Here is a 17520-nt window from a genome sequence, read left to right as displayed (position 1 = left end):
TGCGCGTGTGCACGAACGCGGAGTGGTTTTCCAGGTGGTTTTCGCTGGTTTTTGGCTGAAAAATCGATCACAAAACAGAGTTGGTCGGGTGGGTGTTCTTGAGTCCTTTGTTGGATGCGACTCAATCTGTCGACAAAGCCCGGTTGCATTTGATTGGGCTGACTGGGCCGTCACGAGGCCCGGGGCCTGTCTCCTAAGTGAGTGAATAATACACACGCTTTCTGTACAAAAGTGGGCCGGTCTAAGGCCCCACACCTGTAGGGCGGCCGTAACTACCCCGGCGCGGCGTGGTTCGTTGGCGCCGGGCAATTCAAGGCCAACCGAATCCGCTCTCTCGATCCCGTTATCTTCCACGCCTTGTCAGTTGTCGCCTCCTCCCCTTCCCATCCCGCTGCTCGGCAGTCAGCAGTCTTCCCCCGCACGCCTCCGCCTCCGCCTCCCCCGGCCTCCGATCTCTAGGGCAAGGCGAAGATGGCGGCTCCGGTGGTGGACGCTGAGTACCTGCGCCAGGTCGACAGGGCGCGCCGCCAGCTCCGCGCCCTCATCTCCAACAAGGGATGCGCCCCAATCATGCTCCGCCTCGCGTACGTGCTCCGCCTCTCATCACTACCCCACCTGCTCCCTCACTCCACCCAACCCAACTGCTGACTGGAAACTTTGGGTGCTCTAGTGTTTTCGTCTGTGCCGCGCTTGCTTGCTGATCTCGTGCTTGACGGTTAAGCCTGCTTGCTGGCTGGCGTGTGAGATTTGCAAAGCCTGGTTTCGTGCTGCGGGTAGCGCGCGTGGTTCGTGCTGGTTTGGTGCGGGCTTTGGGGGAGGCGATTTGTCGAACACCTTGCGTGCGTGTCCCTAGCGCCGAAGAGTGAAGATCAAGGGATGATGATTTTTAATTCACATAGGTTTCGGTTGATTGCTAATCTTAGAATCATTAAGATAGTATCCTCACTCAAATCACAATCATAACCTACACAGTCTAAGTATAAAGTAGGTCAGTAGAGATGCAACTGTAACAACTGTTGTTTCTCAATCCCACATGCAAGCACAGCATAGAGGTTGGAGAAAACAAAGACAAGTTTCCTGTTCTAGATCAACTGGGTTTTGCTTTGCTTTGCTTTACTTGTGTGGACTCTGGAATTGCTGAGAGCCGGGTAGGGTACTTGGGAGAAAATGTTTGATTCGATCCACTAATTGCAGAGTGTAGGTGATGTTCCCTTAGTAACAGCTTGTCATAAGCTTCAATACAAGCACAGTTTTATACGTTGGAGTTCCCAATTTATGTTTTTAGATATATTGGGTTCCTCCCTATTGCGTTGATCTGATAGCTAGTTAAATTTGCATTTGACCTCCACTATCTGCATGATTAATCCAGGGATACATTCTGCTTGTCATGGATTAGCATTAGCCTTACATCATATGCCCTTTCTTCGAACACTGAAGACTTGGCTCCTTTGCTGTCCTCTGCAGATGGCATGATGCTGGAACTTATGATGTGAACACAAAAACTGGTGGCGCAAATGGTTCAATTAGATTTGAGGAAGAGTACACTCATGGTTCCAATGCTGGTTTAAAGATTGCTATCGATCTCCTTGGTACGCATTGTTAATGCTCAATATGATAGTGGAAATCTGTGCAATAATATTCTTCCTTCTGAAAATATCTGAACAGCAACCTTTAAACCTAATCAAGTATGAGCTACATGAATGATGGCTTTGAAGAAATTAATTTGCGCCTTTTTCTAGTTTCTTTCTGATAAATTGAAAGTTTGGAACTCCTTTTATTTGGCCACTGGTTTCTGTGATATCTTCAAGGTCAGGCTACAAAATATTGGATTATTCATGACTGTAATGTTGGGATGCTAAGTTGGGAAACTATATAGTGTGTTTTAGCTACTCAAGGAACATGTCCTCCCCATGAATATCTGCTTGGCAATGCAACTTCACGACCGTTGTATCTCAAACCCACATGCAAGCACAGTAGAGAGGTTGGAGAAAACTTAGTTACCTGTTCTCACTCAACTGGGATTAGCTTTGCTTTACTTAAGTCTGCGCCCTGTCATGCAGTAAGACTGTGTACTCATGACAATGGTTACTTGTATACCATCAAGCCTTAAATGTAAAATCAGAATGTGTCTTTGAGTAAGTACAGTTTATGGCATATTCCTTTATGAGTAACACTCCATGTGAATTGATGGTGATTTGCATGCTTATTGTTTTGTTGTTTCTTTATTCTCTGCTGTAATAAAGGAAATCATTACTATTGCTTATCCAACTGTGCATTGTATTGTACTAGAGCCTATCAAAGCCAAGAACCCGAAGATAACGTACGCAGACCTTTATCAGGTAATTTAGGATTGCTTGAATTTTCTCGTTTAAGTTAAGATATCTGGCTTATTTTCCTTTCATTTTTGAGTTTTTTTATTAACTAAGATGCTGGAATTTACTCAGCTTGCTGGAGTGGTTGCAGTTGAAGTGACTGGGGGGCCAACTGTTGAGTTCGTTCCCGGCAGACGTGTACGTGAAATAACAATTTGTTAATAAATGGATGCATCTTTCTTGATGCTCACTGTTTTTACTTCTTTTTTTTGCATGAATCAGGATTCGTCAGTGTGCCCCCGTGAAGGGCGTCTACCGGATGCGAAGAAAGGTATGTGCTAGTATTGTTTCTTGTTCTTTTCAATGTCTTTCGATAATGGCTTGGAAGCTATGGGCTAGCATCAATCTTGTGGAATTTGAAGGTTTTTACTGCACCGCTCATGTTCGTGTCTGCAATGTGCATTTTGGTTTTGTTTCAGACATCCCATTTGATGCAACACAGTTGCCATGTCCTAGTTTTCCCTTTTTTTTCACATGGGCAGAATTTTGTCATTGGGATTTTTTGGGCACAAAAAACTCTGCATGTGTACGCTTGGTGTAAGCAGCTTGTGTGGAGTAGGTGAGTGAAGGAAGTTTGATACTGTGTTATTAATGCGTAAAATCTTCTTCCTGCTTATCAGCATCCAGCTGTTGCATTTATCTGAGCTCCATGATTTCGTTGCCCTGAAGTTATTAAGCAACATAAATAACCTTTTTATATTCAGGAAATGTTCCCTTTTTCCCTCCATTTAACTGACCTTAGACGTAGATATAACATGTGCAAGGATCTATCTAACTTGATAATTTTGTCCTGGTTTATGATTGTTATTCCATACTTGTTATGTATCATATCTGTTCTGATGTACATCTTGCTCTTGCGTTTTCTACTTCTTTGCATGAATAGGTGCACCACATCTGAGGGATATCTTCTATCGGATGGGCTTAACAGACAAAGATATTGTAGCTCTATCTGGAGGTCACACTCTGGTAATTGTTATACTGTCTGAAGAAATACTCATTTGTTGAAAAGCGCATTTTTATACGTTTGTATGTTCTTTTAGGGAAAGGCTCATCCTGAGAGGTCTGGATTTGAAGGTGCCTGGACACAAGAGCCTCTTAAGTTTGATAACACATACTTTCTGTAAGTTGAGCACAAAGGCCAAATCTCACGCGTTTTGTAGACTAGATTTGATACGGTATCCAATGCTATGTAGATTACTCATCTCTTATATTGTTGCAGTGAGATGTTGAAGGGGGAATCTGAGGGGCTTTTGCAGCTCCCTACTGACAAGGCACTGTTGTCGGATCCTGAATTTAGGCGCTATGTTGAGCTTTATGCAAAGGTGCGCTGCACTTTTAATATTCTTTAGTACAGTGTTCTACTTAGTATGCTAGCGCTTTTGTCTCATCACATTAGGTTCAGATCAACTGATTCAGAACCATGGCCTTGTTTCATGCCCCAGGATGAAGAAGCCTTCTTCAAAGACTACGCTGAATCACACAAAAAACTCTCTGAGCTTGGCTTTGCTCCTCGCAGCGCATCTGCAAAAACAGATCTTCCAACCGGTGTTGTGCTTGCACAGGGTGCCTTTGGGGTAGCAGTTGCTGCAGCTGTAGTTATTGCAGGCTACTTGTATGAGGCTTCCAAGAAGGCCAAGTAGATTGGAAGGTTCTTCTTTGCCTTAGTCGCGTGGCTTCGCTCAGTAAGTAAAAATGAAGATTGAATAACAGGATCCTAGTAACGAGGGAGGAGGGACTGCAGCATTATCTCGGAAAATATTTCGATTTTCTTACGGACAGAACATTCCCTTCATGTGTTAGACCATAAACATGAATCATGAATATTTCAGCGATACAGAGATGGCATAGCCTACTATTGAAATTACTTGCAAATCCGTGTGTAATCTATGCTTTGATCGCATTTCAAACATCTCTTGAGGAACTGTGGGTAATGTTGCTTGATGAGGGCATGTTCTGTTCCTTGAAGACAATGTCATTTAGACACCTTGCGATGTAGGTTGAACAAATCTCATGCATTCAGAGCAGGAAGTAGTTGGAACCAAACCTTGACCATATTTTAGAATCTGTCTGTGCTTCCGAACTGAACTCTGTTTGTTGCTTACAAGTGTTTGGAACATGCAATGGATGGATCATAGGAAAATCTGAAACCATTGTCTAGAAACGCCGCAGATGGCGGCTACCTGTCTTCTGTTTCAAAGCTGCAAACCGTGCAAATTGCTGCAGACGGCCATCTGCGTAGAGCAGTGGTGCATCAGGCTCCTAATGGTCAAACCTTACGGATACTATACTATAAGTAAAGTCTACAATCGATGGAGAAACCAAGGTGGATGTGGATCGAGATCAACATGTCTGAAAGGATCGTCAGCGTAAGCAGACCACGAAACCACCAAGGTGTAACTGTCAAGGCATACCATGCCGAGAGGCTTCCTCGTTTTCTATACACTGGAAGTACCAGTCGCCTGATGCAGGTGAAAGGGAATACGCACCTGATAATGCAAAAGTAAAAGAATCTTTCCTTCCTCTGTGAAGTAACAGCAGATGCGGGGTTGGTCTGCCGGGTCCGGGGTGGTTGCACCAACGACACCCGGCACGTGCGAAGATGGCTTCCTGGTGGTTTATTTTTGCATCATAAACACAGGGGGTGCAGATTGCAGAGTTGCATCTGTAATTCTGGACGACCAACCTGCTCAGCTCACCAACCTGGGCATTCCAAGCGTCCAATAGCAGCAGGGACCTAGTACGAGTACGTGACAGCGCCATTAACCACCACGTTTATGTTGACTTCCTCCGGATCGGGCCTAAACCTAAAACCAATGGTGGATGCATGTCTCTCTGGTACTAGTATTTGGAAGTCAACCACCACCACCCTATCCGACCGGGGAGCATTATCCGGGGAAAGGAGAAAGGTGCATAGTCAGTGGTGGTGGTGGTCAACTATAAAATCACGTGCTGTTTGTTAGTGAGCCCGTGCTAAATACGCACGTGACAGTATTATAAAGTCTTTTACCTCTCAATAACCGGGTCACTCACCGTTCAATTTGCTGGCAATGAAGAACAAATACAGAGGGCAACAGAGGAAAGTGGATAATTTTAAAGTGTTTTCCTCTCACAACAAATCAGCCGTTTCAGCTTTTCGACCGCCTTATAAGCTGAAGCGAACAGCCTAAAGTTGTAGCCTTTGCGCCGTGTGCTGTATGTATTCTCTGCAATGAGACCTCGGTGGAGGAAGAAGCTAGAGATTCCCAGACACGAGATAGATAGGCATGCCTCACCGCCGCCGCCGCCGCCGCGCACACGTGCCGCCTTTCCATAGCCCCTCCGGCCGACGTCCCCCTCCTCCATCGGCCATCGCTTTGCACCTGCCGTCTCGCTCGGCGTGCCCGCGGCCCGTGTCATGGGCTAGCTTGCCTCCTCGGCCACCTCGTTACCCGGGGCGAGACCAGAGACCACACGACGTGGCCGCACCCGCACGCCCCGCGCGCGCTAGAATACCAGTTCACATCCCCCCCTTTCTCCTTCCTCCGATCCGGACCCCTGCCTACCACCACCAGCACAGCAACCCAACCCACCAGGCACCAACTCGTCATCCCCTTCTCATTCCAGCCATCTCTCACCGCGCGCACCCAACCCAACCAACCAACCCGCCCGTCTCCTATAAAACCCCCGGCGCCCTCCGCCCATCCGCTCCCTTGTTCTCTCCAAACCCAATCGCCGCCGCGCTCCGCAGCCACCACCAGCGCCCAACCACACCAGCAGACAGACACAACCACACCTCAAAATATGGGGCGGTCGCCGTGCTGCGAGAAGGCGCACACGAACAAGGGCGCGTGGACCAAGGAAGAAGACGACCGCCTCGTCGCCTACATCAAGGCCCACGGCGAGGGCTGCTGGCGCTCCCTCCCAAAAGCCGCCGGCCTCCTCCGCTGCGGCAAGAGCTGCCGCCTCCGCTGGATCAACTACCTCCGCCCGGACCTCAAGCGCGGCAACTTCACGCCCGACGAGGACGACCTCATCGTCAGCCTCCACAGCCTCCTCGGCAACAAGTGGTCCCTCATCGCCGCTCGCCTCCCCGGGCGCACCGACAACGAGATCAAGAACTACTGGAACACGCACATCCGGCGGAAGCTCCTCGCCAGGGGGATCGACCCCGTCACGCACCGCCCCGTCGCCGCCGACGTTGGCGGCGTCACCACCATCTCCTTCCACCCGCCGCCGCCGCAGCAGCAGCTCAAGCCGCCGCCCAGGTGCCCCGACCTCAACCTCGACCTCTGCATCAGCCCGCCGTGCCACCAGCAAGAAGAAGAAGATGACCAGCCCCTGGACGTGGAGGTGGACCTCATCAAGCCCGTCGTCGTCGTCAAGCGGGAGGTGCTGCAGGCCGGCCACGGCCACGGCAGCAGAGGAGCACTCTGCTTCGGCTGCAGCCTGGGCCTGCAGAAGGGAGCCCCCGGGTGCAGCTGCAGCGACAGCCACTTCCTGGGGCTCAGGGCCGGCATGCTCGACTTCAGAGGCCTCGAGATGAAGTGAAGCGAGGATCCAACGACAGAATGAACAGTCTTTTCTCTTGTTTCTTCTTGTGTTCTTCTCGTTTGTTGGTTGGGTGGTTGTTGTTACCGTACTTGATAGGCATGCAGTTGGTTAGCAGTTTGTAGGAGGGTTAGTACAGTAGGGGATGAGGAGGAGAGCGAAGACGGTGACGGTGAGGAACGCAGCGTCATCCTCCCTGCTCCCTTCTCTTCCATTTTTTTGTGTAAATTACTGGCTGGCTGATGGCCAGGAATAACGGTATACTCTGATGCTAGCTGGGAATATAGGTCCGTGTAAAAATGCTCAGTCTCAAGGTTGTTTCTTCTCTCTGAAGAGTGAAAAAGACTAGATTCTCCTCTGTTCTGTCAAGACTCTGTGTTGTGTTGCTCTGTTTTGGCTAGGTCGTCCTCAAACTCTGTTTCTCGTCCTCCCCTGTATTCTGAACATTAGATCCTTCCTCTTTCTCGCTGGTCCTTTGTGCTCTGAAAAAGTGGTCCCCTGTTGGTCACGAGGAGGAGATAGGACGGACGAGAAGGGAGCAACGCAGCAGTGTCCCCGGCCACCAAGTTCAGTCAGGTAAAGCTCCTCTCCCCTTCCTGACGTCGCCATCGATCGTTTCAGCCGCAGCAGAGGAGAGGAGTTGTGTCCAGGTCGGGCGGGCGGTGGCAAGTTGAGATGCCGCCTGCCTCTTGAAGTTGGCAGGCAGCCGCGCGCCGCTTTGCGTCGCCGTCACCGCCATGAATGCGGCGGAGGGCACGGACGGATAGGATTGGCCATTGGAGGGGACTCAAAACTGATGGAATCCCGTTGCTTGCTGCTTTCCTGCTATGAAATGAAACGAACGCGATCAGGGAGGGATTCAGGGAATATGGCAAGATGATGCCAACAACTCCGTCGCACTGAACAGCTACAAGCTTGGATCAGGTCGGCAGCCTTTTCTGTTTGGTGCTGGTGAGTTCGTTGGAGCGTGGGATTGTTGCACGCGCTAGCTGAACGTACGCAGCATGGATTGGGGAGGTGGTGACGGGCGGGCCATGACGATCGGGATCGGGTAGGTGCCCAGCGGGATTGGACGGATCGACACCTGTCGGGGATTCAGATCGGTTGCCGACATGACACACTTCCAGAGTTCCAGTTCCAGTCCTATCAAAACAGGCTGCTTCATTTTGTTCACTTGTCATCTCGTGAGCTCCTTCCAAACCGGTTCCTTACTGCAAGTAGCACGAGAAATCGGAGCCCGATTCTGTTCTTGTGGGTGCGGCTAGGTGAGCAAAAATTACCTGCTACTGCCTACTGCTAGCCCCGGATCTGTGGATGGTGGTTTCCACTTCCGTCCGCTCGCCCTCGATTCCGCTACTCTGAACCTGCCCGATTCTTTGCCACCTCCCGTTCATTGGCTGAACCCCCAGAGGCTAATCGCGATCCCGCCATAGTTTATGCGGCAGCATCAGCAGCAGCGGTTACCACTTACCCCTTTCGGCCGCTGCCGACTTGTTGTTCCTGTAGGCGTTGCGGCCTAGTTCGGGTACGCTCGAATCGTCATGAGACCACATGCCACACTGGGATTATTCAAATGTGCAAGAGGTTAAGATGCTGTGCTACAAACGGGTGGCCTGCAGGGGCGTCTGACGGTGAAAGCTCGAGGCCTAATGCAACATGGAGTGTTAAAAAAAACACGCACAAGAACAGCATGGAGTGAAAGCTGGTCCATGCACTAGTTCGGGTATGCTCGAATCGTCTGACGGTGAAAGCTCAAGGCCTAATGCAGCATGGAGTGTTAAAAAAACAAAACTGATGATGGTTGATGGGCTAGGTGATCATGGACCAGCTTAATGAACGCCCTAGCAGTGTAGTGTGGCCAGCCATGGAATGGAATCGTGTGGCCTTCCTTTCTTGGCACGCTCTCACTGTTGCCAGCATGTTCCATGGATGAAACTCGTGCACGCACGCAGACAGTCAGGTCGGTATCCTTGTCAGTGACCGCGCCGGTAGACCGTGAAACAGTGTCCAAGACCAAGAGATAGATCGATGATGATGATGGTTGGAAGATGAGTGGACTGAAAAGAGGGCTGTGGTGCCTCTCTCTCTTGTCTTGACCAGATCGTCGCTCACCAGTCTGATCGCCATGAAGTTAACCCCCATCTTGTCCGGTGAGGTTTGGTTTGGTTTGGTAGGCGGGTGAAGCTCCCACGTCCTCACACCGTGCTTCCTTAATCCTTCACCGTCTGTTCCTCGTCGGGTAACTTTCAGTTGCTCTGCCGCTCGCATTATGCACAAGGGTTTTGTTTCGGTTTTCCCTCTCCTGTCGTCATCAGCATTCAGTAGCCGCGAAGCAACCAACACCATCCAATCCTGCCGTCATCGACCATTCTGAACATCTTGCAGAAGCGTTGCTGAAACAAGGGCACTGATGAAATGCAACTGCCAGCTGATAACTGTTGGGGTGGTTAGGTGCCGAGATTCATGATCAGGAACTGCACGAAAAAGTGAGAGGGTGGTGCAGCCATCAGGTCAGAAAATGCAGCCAGTTTCTGAGGCGACAGGGACATTCCCCAGTGCTGTCGCTGACCGCTCGTTTGGCAGCTGAAGCCTGTCTGAAACACAAAAAAGAACCGAGCTTGCCACCTCTCAAAACTCTCAATCACACTCTGCATTATTGTCCTTCCATCCATGGTCTAGTCCGACCCATATGTGGCAAAAATCAAGTAGAAGAAAGAACGCTCACTTTCTGCTGGGTGTTGCCAAGCCCACTGCACCTCTCAAGCCTGATGCATCATCCCTCTGCAACTGAAGCAAAATCGGGTCTGCAGGCACCAACCACAACCAGGAACAGGGGTCTGGAACCCCAATCCACCGGCGACGCAGACATGCGCTTTATCGCGATGGCAACCACTTGGCACCATCCGATTCGGAATTGGAACAGGCAAGTCGCAGATGCCCCCTCTGCTCACTGACACACATACACAAGTAGGTGATGTGAGGTGAGGTCGTCTCCTCCTCCTTATCCTCTTTGGCTGGAGAGAGTGATCGGTAAACGGCTGGTGCTAGAGAGATTGGAGACGAAAGCGACCGGCGAGCTTATCCCCGCCTAGCTTGTCACCGCCGCCGTAACGCTCCCGGCCTCCGACGATGCATCCAATCCATCCATCCATCTATCTGCATCCGGTGGCCAGAAACATGTCGTTTGGACGCAGCACTCAATCAGATAATGAAGAACCGGAATTAGTAGTTGGGTGTGAATGCGCGATGAACGAAACGATGAGTGATTTGTCTCGTAGTAGCAGATGAGGCTTTAGCGTTAATCCGATCCCTGACGACGACGTGCCTATCTTCTACTCAGATAAGAAGAAGAAGAAGAAGAAGAATTTGATGAATCTGTGCAGGCACGAGGCAGGAGGTTTACGATTACGATGAGATCCAGCAGCAGTCGCGTCGTGTGATGGTGAGGATTTTGTTGGCGATTGGTTCTGGATCTGGCAGGGATAGGTAGCTTGCCTGCTTAACCCGATGATGCACTTTCCCTTTCTTGTTCCTTGTCTCCTTCCTCGCGGGCCTCGGGCCCAGGCGGTGACCGTTCGGTCGGTCGTTCATGGGTTTGGTCGACGTGGGCCCAGTTCGGCCATATATGGCCCACCGGAACCTGATGGATGATGGGTCTTATCCGGAGCCGCGTGAGAACTCGGTCCACCCCATTGCCTTGCCTGCATCATGTCATCACACCAGCAGCAAACGTGTTAGGGGTGTTTGTTTGTTTAGTAGCTCCTAAAATTCCTATCACATCGAATGTTTAGATACTAATTAGAAATATTAAATATAGATTAATTATAAAACTAATTATACAGATGGAGACTAATTTGCGAGATGAATCTATTAAGCCTAATTAGTCCATGATTTGATAATGTGATGCTACAGTAAACATGTGCTAATGATGGATTAATTAGGTTTAATAGATTCATCTCGTGAATTAGCCTCTATTTGTGTAATTAGTTTTATAGTTAGTCTATATTTAGTCCTTCTAATTAGCCTTCGAATATTCGATGTGATATAAATTTTAGTTGGGACTGAAGATCCAAACACCCCTTAGTCTCCGTTACGGATGTTAACCTGATTGGCCAAATGTGGTGTGGCCACTTGCGCCCGTTTCCATCCCGGTTTCTGCTTTTCAGGTCATCCTCATCACTTTTGTGTGGTGGGTGGGTGGAAAAAAAACACCGGCCACGTCAGACTGACGACGTGGCGGAGTTGGCCCTTCGTTCTTCTTTGTGGGGGATAAGGGGGGAAGAAACTTTATGGGCTCCAAAGGTGCCAGGCCCAGAACCAAGCGGCCACGAGCCGACGACGACCACCGAGCGCATTCGGCGACTGGTGGGCCTGGTTGGGCTTGGGCCTGTCAACTCCCACGGACTCTGTGTGCGGTCAGCGCCCAGCAGCAAGCAAATCTCTCAACAATACACAGATCTCTGAACAAGTTCAGTGCAACACGACTCTACGGTTCATCGTCTTTATGAAACCATTGTCAGAACTCAGAAATATACCCGACAGACCAACAGGTCACCGGGACAACAATCACAAAGTCACTAGCACGAGAATTTCCATCCAAGCAGCTTCATCAGAAATAAAAAAACACTTTACCGAAACAAACATGCATCCGTCTAAAAGATGTGGATCATAAGACATGCTGTGGAACAAGAGTTTATCTAGAGTTGCTGTCCGAAATCATGTTTCCTTCGGCGCGCCCTTCTTTGCAGCCTCGGCGGCGGCCTTCTCTGCCTCAATCTCAGCGACATATTCATCAATCTCTGCCTCTTCAAGCTCACGAAGGCCATCCTTGTGTGTCATCACTGCAACCTCGATGTTCTTGCCACCACTCTCAACAACCTGGAGATTGTGAAGCGTCAATCAGTGCCACTAAAGACAAAACAGAAAAAAAAAAGATGTGCTAAATAAGGTGATTTAAGTAAAACGATTGTACTGAAGATAGATAGGCACCCCCTTCCCGGCAATAAGAAACAGCTCAATTCTATTGTTCAAAGGGCTATGACGTGAAAGCCTTAGGCTTGTGCATGCATTCACATTTTCTGCATGAACCAAGGTGCACAAAGAGGACAGACAAACATCGACTGCCATATTGAATATGCATATTTGATAATATAATGCAACCTAAGAGCTTAAAGTTTAGTTATCAACTGTACATCCATGCAAATAACTGTCTGACTAGAAGCTGCACACACCAAAAGGATGCCAATATGCTACAGAGGAGGATATTGCCACTTGAGAAGTTGTGCTGCTTGGTACATGCAAATTTCACTTGATGTGACTTAGAGCAACTCCAAGAGAATACTAAAAAATTCTTCCCCAAAACTATGTATTGGGGGTTCTCCCAAAAAAAATTTCCCCTAAAAATATATCAGTCCACAACAAATCGCTAATAAATAGCCCCCAATATTTCAAACACAGGCCACGTCATCGTATTGGGCCCATCGGAAGGGACGCGCGGGCGTGCGGGAATCAGGATTGGGGGAGGAACGCCAACGCTAAAATATACGCGGTGGCAGGCTGTTTTTTAGCGTTGCTAAAAAATTGGGGAAGGTTTAGGTGGATTGTTGGAGTTCATTTTTTCTCTCTTTTTTTCTAAAAAAAAGTATTGGGGTAAGATTAGCAGCCTCTTGGAGTTGCTCTTAGGTATGTATATTTGGAGCGACAAATACGCATTTCCCCCATAAATTGTGACATATGTATTCACATATCCATGCCTTAATAATGACAAAAAAACTAAAGCAACAGCGAATTTGACAAAGCCCTGTTCTCAAAAATTGCAGAGGACTAAAGAAGACAACTAGAACGGCAAATTCTCCGTATCAGTGACACAATTTCCAAAATAGAAGAAAAGTGAACTTACATAAGACAGAACAGTAATACTACACGACAAATCAGACTATCAGAGTTCACCAACCACAACCAGACAAAGGCTGGAAATAAACACAATATGCCATAGCTATGTTCATGTACTCTGTGGTCTACAGAAGAATAAGGCAATAAGTATAATCCCTGAGGGGTGTCTGGATGAGAGCATCTCACTGAAAAATTTAATAACTAGTTCAGATTAACTAGTAGGCTGGTTGTGCCAACTAGTGGTGCGCCACAATCTGTGGCGGTAAAAATGGACACCGAAGCTTTGACGGCCTGTGGCGAGAAAAACAACTGCAGAACTAATGGAGAGTTGTGGCGCGACAAAAGCAAGTAACCAACCAAGCAGCTTCCTAAATTATTGTGGCTGCCAAAGTTGTGGCGTGGCTCGTTGTGGCTGGGAACCAAACATCCCCTAGATCTGAAACTTCCCAGCAAAATAACTCCAAGCCAAACAGGTTCTAAGATTAAGTAAATGCAACAAACTAATTCCATCTAATTTAATTTAGTTTCAGCCTTTCTCTTTTATCCCACCTAATTACAGAAGGTTTCATGGAATTTGATGCAATTTTCAGTCAAACTGGGATATATAGTAGGAGTAGATGTAATACCATTCAGATACAATCGACCATGGCATATATGAAACAAAAAAATGTCTGGTCCAGCACACACAAAATCTACATTGCAGCGTTCCACTGGTAACATTGGATTGGGCAATGTAAGCTTAGTTCTAAGGCGGATCAGTTAACTGACAAATTATCGCTAATATTAAGTATTGATCTTTGTCCTTCTATGCTATTGACTCTCAATTGACACTTTCAAAGTCTCTGAACAATCACTGTTCTAGTACATAATAAATCTAACTGGGAGGAAGATATAGGATAATCCAGTGCTAAGTGCATATACCTCAAGGAGTGCTCTGATGGCGAGCTTGATGGTCTCCTTGCCTGACGTCTCCTTGTAATTCTTCTCGAGGAACTCGCGCATGGAGTTGGAGTTGCGGCCGGTGGCGTTGGCCTTCCATGCGGAGAAGGTCCCCGAGGGGTCGGTCTGGTACAGGGCGGGCTTCTGGGTGTAGGGGTCGAAGCCGACGATGAGGGTGGAGAGGCCGAAGGGTCGGACCCCTCCGCTCTGCGTGTACTTTTGCTGCAGGCCGGCGATGTATCGCGTGATGTACTCGACGGTGACGGGGTCCTCGACGGTGAGGCGGTGGCTCTGGCACTCGACGCGGGCGCGGTTGATGAGCACGCGCGCGTCGGCCTTGAGCCCCGCGCACGCCAGCGCGATGTGGGTGTCGAGGCTCGCGATCTTGCGCACGGACCTGCGGAGATTTGGGGGATTCGGGTGAGGCGGCGGCGGGGGGGATCGAGAGATCTGGTGAGCGGGAGGGGAGGGGAGGGGGAAGGGAGGTACTGTAGTACCGACCTGGAGTCCTGGAGCTTGGGGGTCGACTTCTTCTCGACGCCGAGGACGACGGTGTCGACGCCGCGGACGCCGACCGCGGCGTTGCCCTTGCGGACGGCCTCGAGGGCGTACTCGACCTGGAAGAGGTGGCCGTCGGGGGAGAAGACGGTGATCGCGCGGTCGTAGCGGGCCATCCTGAGCGCCTGATTTAGTTGCCGCCGGCGGCGAGAGAGAGAGAGAGAGAGAGAGCGTCCGGCGAGGGGCTTCCGGGAGGGAGTTCGGGTGCGCGTCTGTGACTTGTGAAGTCTTGTTGCCTTCGCTTTTCTTGGGAGAGAAGAAGAAACGAGCTGGTCGCCTGGTCGTGGTGGCGTGCGGTGCGTCTTGGTAAATTTTGATTTCATGGCAAATTTATCGAGCTGGACTTTGCCTTTGTTTTTGCATGTAGAAAATGGAAATCCGATTTTTTTTTTTTGCTTCATAATCTTACGTGTCGAAAGGATTTTTCTTTTGGGATTGTGCTTTTGACTTTTGGTGAGAGCAGTAGAAAAATACCAAGAGCACAATAACCATATTTCACCCTTTGAGAAATGTTGATCTTATATAAAAGATGTTGGCCTAATTTTAAGCACCACCTCTAAAGATTGTGAATTGTGATGGGATGTAGCGGCTAGTGAGTGTGGATGGCTTAACAAGTTAGCATCAACACGTGCAGGCCAATATGATGGGTGCAAGGCTATGCTGGACACACTCCATGTATTTATACTATATAAAATAGAGAAAAATTAAAATTGACCTCACCTAAAAACTCATCTACTGCTATTTCACCCACTTATGAATGTTTTCTGGCTTCACCCCTGCGTTAGAACAGATGTACAAATTTCTCTTTCCTCTGAACTGCGCACTTTCACGGTTTGCTCCCTTTCTTAGTTTTCTTAGAATAAAAAAAAGAAAAAAAAAACCTTGTGATTGCTTCATTCCACATGGGCCATTTCTAATGGGAACCATGGCGACCACAAGTGTGTGCTTAACAGGCCGGCCCAAGCTCGTCGGAGAGGTTGGTTGCCCGCGGCGGCCTGTCTACTACTCGCGCGTCGAACGAAAACCGAGGGCAACGAACGAGAGGACCCCGCGCCGTCCGCCGGCCGGCTCAGCAGCTGCCGCCGCCGCATGCAGATCGCCTACGACCCGAGACCACCACTGACGCTGCTGCGCTGCGGCCAGCGGCCTGCGCGCGGCTACGCCTACGGCCGCGTCCGCCGCCGTCAGGGCCGACGCGATCGACCAAATCTTGCCATCATCACCCCCATGAGTAATCTCCAATCCTCCCTCCATTACATTCGTCTCCGAGATTACACAGAGCACAATTAATGAGTAATGAGTATGCATTGCAATGATCGCGATCATCAATGGCATAACAAGCACCTAATCGCAGATCGATCAGGGAAGTAATTGGTGGATTTTGTCGGCATCATCATGCATGAGCATGACAAGTAGCTCATCATCAGAACATGTAGTCTCCTTTCTGAACCTCCTCGGAAGGTGCGCGTGCTTTGCCGCCTAACTCGCAGGGGATCAGATCTGATTCGAACTTGAAGATCTCTTGCACGCAGACGTGATCCACTTTGACCTCCGCTGCCTTGTTTCCTCTCAAGAAATCGTACCTGTCATCAGATCAGACACAACACAACACAATGCAATGCAATGCAAGTTTAGAAGTAGTGATGGATCATCAGTACATGCATGCATGCTTCAACACTAAATCTTGATCTAAAAAAATCCTGCAAATTCTACCATTAATTCATGTATGTATGCATGCAATAGGATGATACATTGCATGAATGTATTGCTACCAGCTTATTACCACATGACTCTGTAGAAGGTCTTGAAGAAGCCGACATCAGCGGAGTGGAGGTGCTGGAGTATGACGCCGTCCCCTTCCTGCGCGTGGAGGCTCTTCAAGCTCACCGTCATCTTCTTCTCCCACCTCCCCTCCGCGTAGCCGGCCATCTCCCACACCTCCAGCGTATCCTCCTCGCCCACGCCCATCGTGGTCACCATCAGGCACAGCCTCCCCTCCACGGCCGATATATGCTTGCGCGCCCATGGGTCGTCCCTCTCCTCCACCTCCCGCGGCAGCCGGATCAGCCGCCACACCTCGCTCCTGAGGTCGAACGCGAACACGTCCTGGGCCCCCGTCACCCGGTCGGGCCACCGGAGCCAGTGCATGCCGCCGTGGGCGCGCACGGCGGGGGCGGAGGGGTAGAGCGACTCCGGGCACAGCGGCACGTCCGCGGCGCGCCGCCACGCGAACCGCCGCGAGTCGAACACCTCGCACCGGAGCCGGTCGCGCAGCGCCGGGATGGAGAGGCGCACGATCTTGAACTCGGCGGCGGCGGCGGAGGGACGCGCCACCATGGCCGTGGCGGCCGTGGGGAACCGGGCCCGCGGGTTGGGCAGCGCCCGCCACTGCCGCGTCGCCGGCTTGCAGACGTAGTAGCAGGGCCGCCGCCGCGTGTCGGCCTCGACGCAGCACGCCAGGCCGCGGTGCGCCGCCACGGCCTCGAGGCGGACGTGCGCGGACGGAAGGAAGTCCAGCGAGACCGCCGCCTTGGGCGGCGAGGCGTGCATGGAGACGAAGTCGGAGCGGTAGCGGTTGCGCTGCATGCTCTGGACGAAGTATCCCGAGACGGCGGCGGCGCGGCGGCAGTGCAGCGGCGCGAACGCCGGCTCGTAGGTGATGCTACGCCAGCGCGGGGACGCCACGCGGCACGCGGCGAGGTCGTCGAGCGGCACGCGGGTGAGCAACTCGAACACCTGGTCCTCAGGCAAGTTGGCGGCGCCGCCATTCTTCCCGTCGTCGTTGTCGGTGCTGTCACTCCGCTCCGGCGACAGCGACATTGCCGACCTGCAAGATCTTCTCAGTAACTAACTAACTAACTAACAGTAGACAGACAATTAACCGAGCTCTGGTCAACCACGCCGGCCTATATAGCTAGTTTAACCTGAAGGTCGACGACGAACTGTGGCGTATATATACCATGGTGGGTGCGAAAGCTCGATCGATCAATAATCACGCCGTCATGGGGTAGAAGAAGAACTCTAGTCCGAGCTCTAGTCCGTCCGTCCGGGGGTAGAAGAAGAACTGAAATCGGGCGGGAGCTGGACGACGACAGCTCGATCGATCAATAATCACGCCGTCATGGGGTAGAAGAAGAACTCTAGTCCGAGCTCTAGTCCGTCCGTCCGGGGGTAGAAGAAGAACTGAAATCGGGCGGGAGCTGGACGACGACAGCTCGATCGATCAATAATC

The 17520-nt window shown here is 50.4% G+C and overlaps 4 protein-coding genes across 4 annotated transcripts; 2 read left to right on the top strand and 2 right to left on the bottom strand.

Annotated features, from left to right (window-relative positions):
* Nucleotides 1-304: 304 nt before the first annotated feature.
* On the top strand, nucleotides 305-4244 carry LOC117860239 (probable L-ascorbate peroxidase 4, peroxisomal). The gene is made up of 9 exons (XM_034743499.2): nucleotides 305-584; nucleotides 1465-1589; nucleotides 2290-2339; nucleotides 2445-2510; nucleotides 2595-2643; nucleotides 3256-3338; nucleotides 3413-3492; nucleotides 3592-3694; nucleotides 3815-4244. Exons 1-9 carry the CDS (start codon nucleotides 472-474, stop codon nucleotides 4010-4012), a joined length of 867 nt encoding a protein of 288 aa, XP_034599390.1. The 5' UTR covers nucleotides 305-471; the 3' UTR covers nucleotides 4013-4244.
* A 1653-nt stretch (nucleotides 4245-5897) lies between these two features.
* LOC117860241 (myb-related protein Zm38) lies at nucleotides 5898-7268 on the top strand. Its single transcript, XM_034743501.2, has one exon. It carries the CDS (start codon nucleotides 6153-6155, stop codon nucleotides 6897-6899), a length of 747 nt encoding a protein of 248 aa, XP_034599392.1. The 5' UTR covers nucleotides 5898-6152; the 3' UTR covers nucleotides 6900-7268.
* A 4100-nt stretch (nucleotides 7269-11368) lies between these two features.
* On the bottom strand, nucleotides 11369-14574 carry LOC117860240 (proteasome subunit alpha type-7-A). The gene is made up of 3 exons (XM_034743500.2): nucleotides 14232-14574; nucleotides 13713-14127; nucleotides 11369-11777 (listed from the first exon to the last, which is right to left on the bottom strand). The coding sequence occupies exons 1-3, from the start codon at nucleotides 14402-14404 to the stop codon at nucleotides 11616-11618; spliced, it is 750 nt and encodes a 249-aa protein (XP_034599391.1). The 5' UTR covers nucleotides 14405-14574; the 3' UTR covers nucleotides 11369-11615.
* Nucleotides 14575-15697: 1123 nt separating this feature from the next.
* On the bottom strand, nucleotides 15698-17108 carry LOC117861985 (F-box protein At5g49610). The gene is made up of 2 exons (XM_034745491.2): nucleotides 16072-17108; nucleotides 15698-15871 (listed from the first exon to the last, which is right to left on the bottom strand). Exons 1-2 carry the CDS (start codon nucleotides 17106-17108, stop codon nucleotides 15712-15714), a joined length of 1197 nt encoding a protein of 398 aa, XP_034601382.1. The 3' UTR covers nucleotides 15698-15711.
* Nucleotides 17109-17520: the final 412 nt, after the last annotated feature.

Source organism: Setaria viridis, chromosome 6 (assembly GCF_005286985.2).
Source record: "Setaria viridis chromosome 6, Setaria_viridis_v4.0, whole genome shotgun sequence".
NCBI lineage: Eukaryota > Viridiplantae > Streptophyta > Magnoliopsida > Poales > Poaceae > Setaria > Setaria viridis.
This window is presented reverse-complemented; position numbering and strand designations above follow the sequence as displayed.

Coding starts and splice junctions, on each gene's coding strand:
- LOC117860239 (XM_034743499.2), top strand. CDS start 472: ATGGCGGCTCCGGTGGTGGACGCTGAGTACCTGCGCCAGGTCGACAGG. Junction 1,590..2,289: donor GATTGCTATCGATCTCCTTG/GTACGCATTGTT, acceptor GTATTGTACTAG/AGCCTATCAAAGCCAAGAAC. Junction 3,695..3,814: donor ATGTTGAGCTTTATGCAAAG/GTGCGCTGCACT, acceptor TTCATGCCCCAG/GATGAAGAAGCCTTCTTCAA.
- LOC117860241 (XM_034743501.2), top strand. CDS start 6,153: ATGGGGCGGTCGCCGTGCTGCGAGAAGGCGCACACGAACAAGGGCGCG.
- LOC117860240 (XM_034743500.2), bottom strand. CDS start 14,404: ATGGCCCGCTACGACCGCGCGATCACCGTCTTCTCCCCCGACGGCCAC. Junction 14,128..14,231: donor CCCAAGCTCCAGGACTCCAG/GTCGGTACTACA, acceptor AAATCTCCGCAG/GTCCGTGCGCAAGATCGCGA. Junction 11,778..13,712: donor CCATCAGAGCACTCCTTGAG/GTATATGCACTT, acceptor CACAATCTCCAG/GTTGTTGAGAGTGGTGGCAA.
- LOC117861985 (XM_034745491.2), bottom strand. CDS start 17,108: ATGTCGCTGTCGCCGGAGCGGAGTGACAGCACCGACAACGACGACGGG. Junction 15,872..16,071: donor ACCTTCTACAGAGTCATGTG/GTAATAAGCTGG, acceptor ATCTGATGACAG/GTACGATTTCTTGAGAGGAA.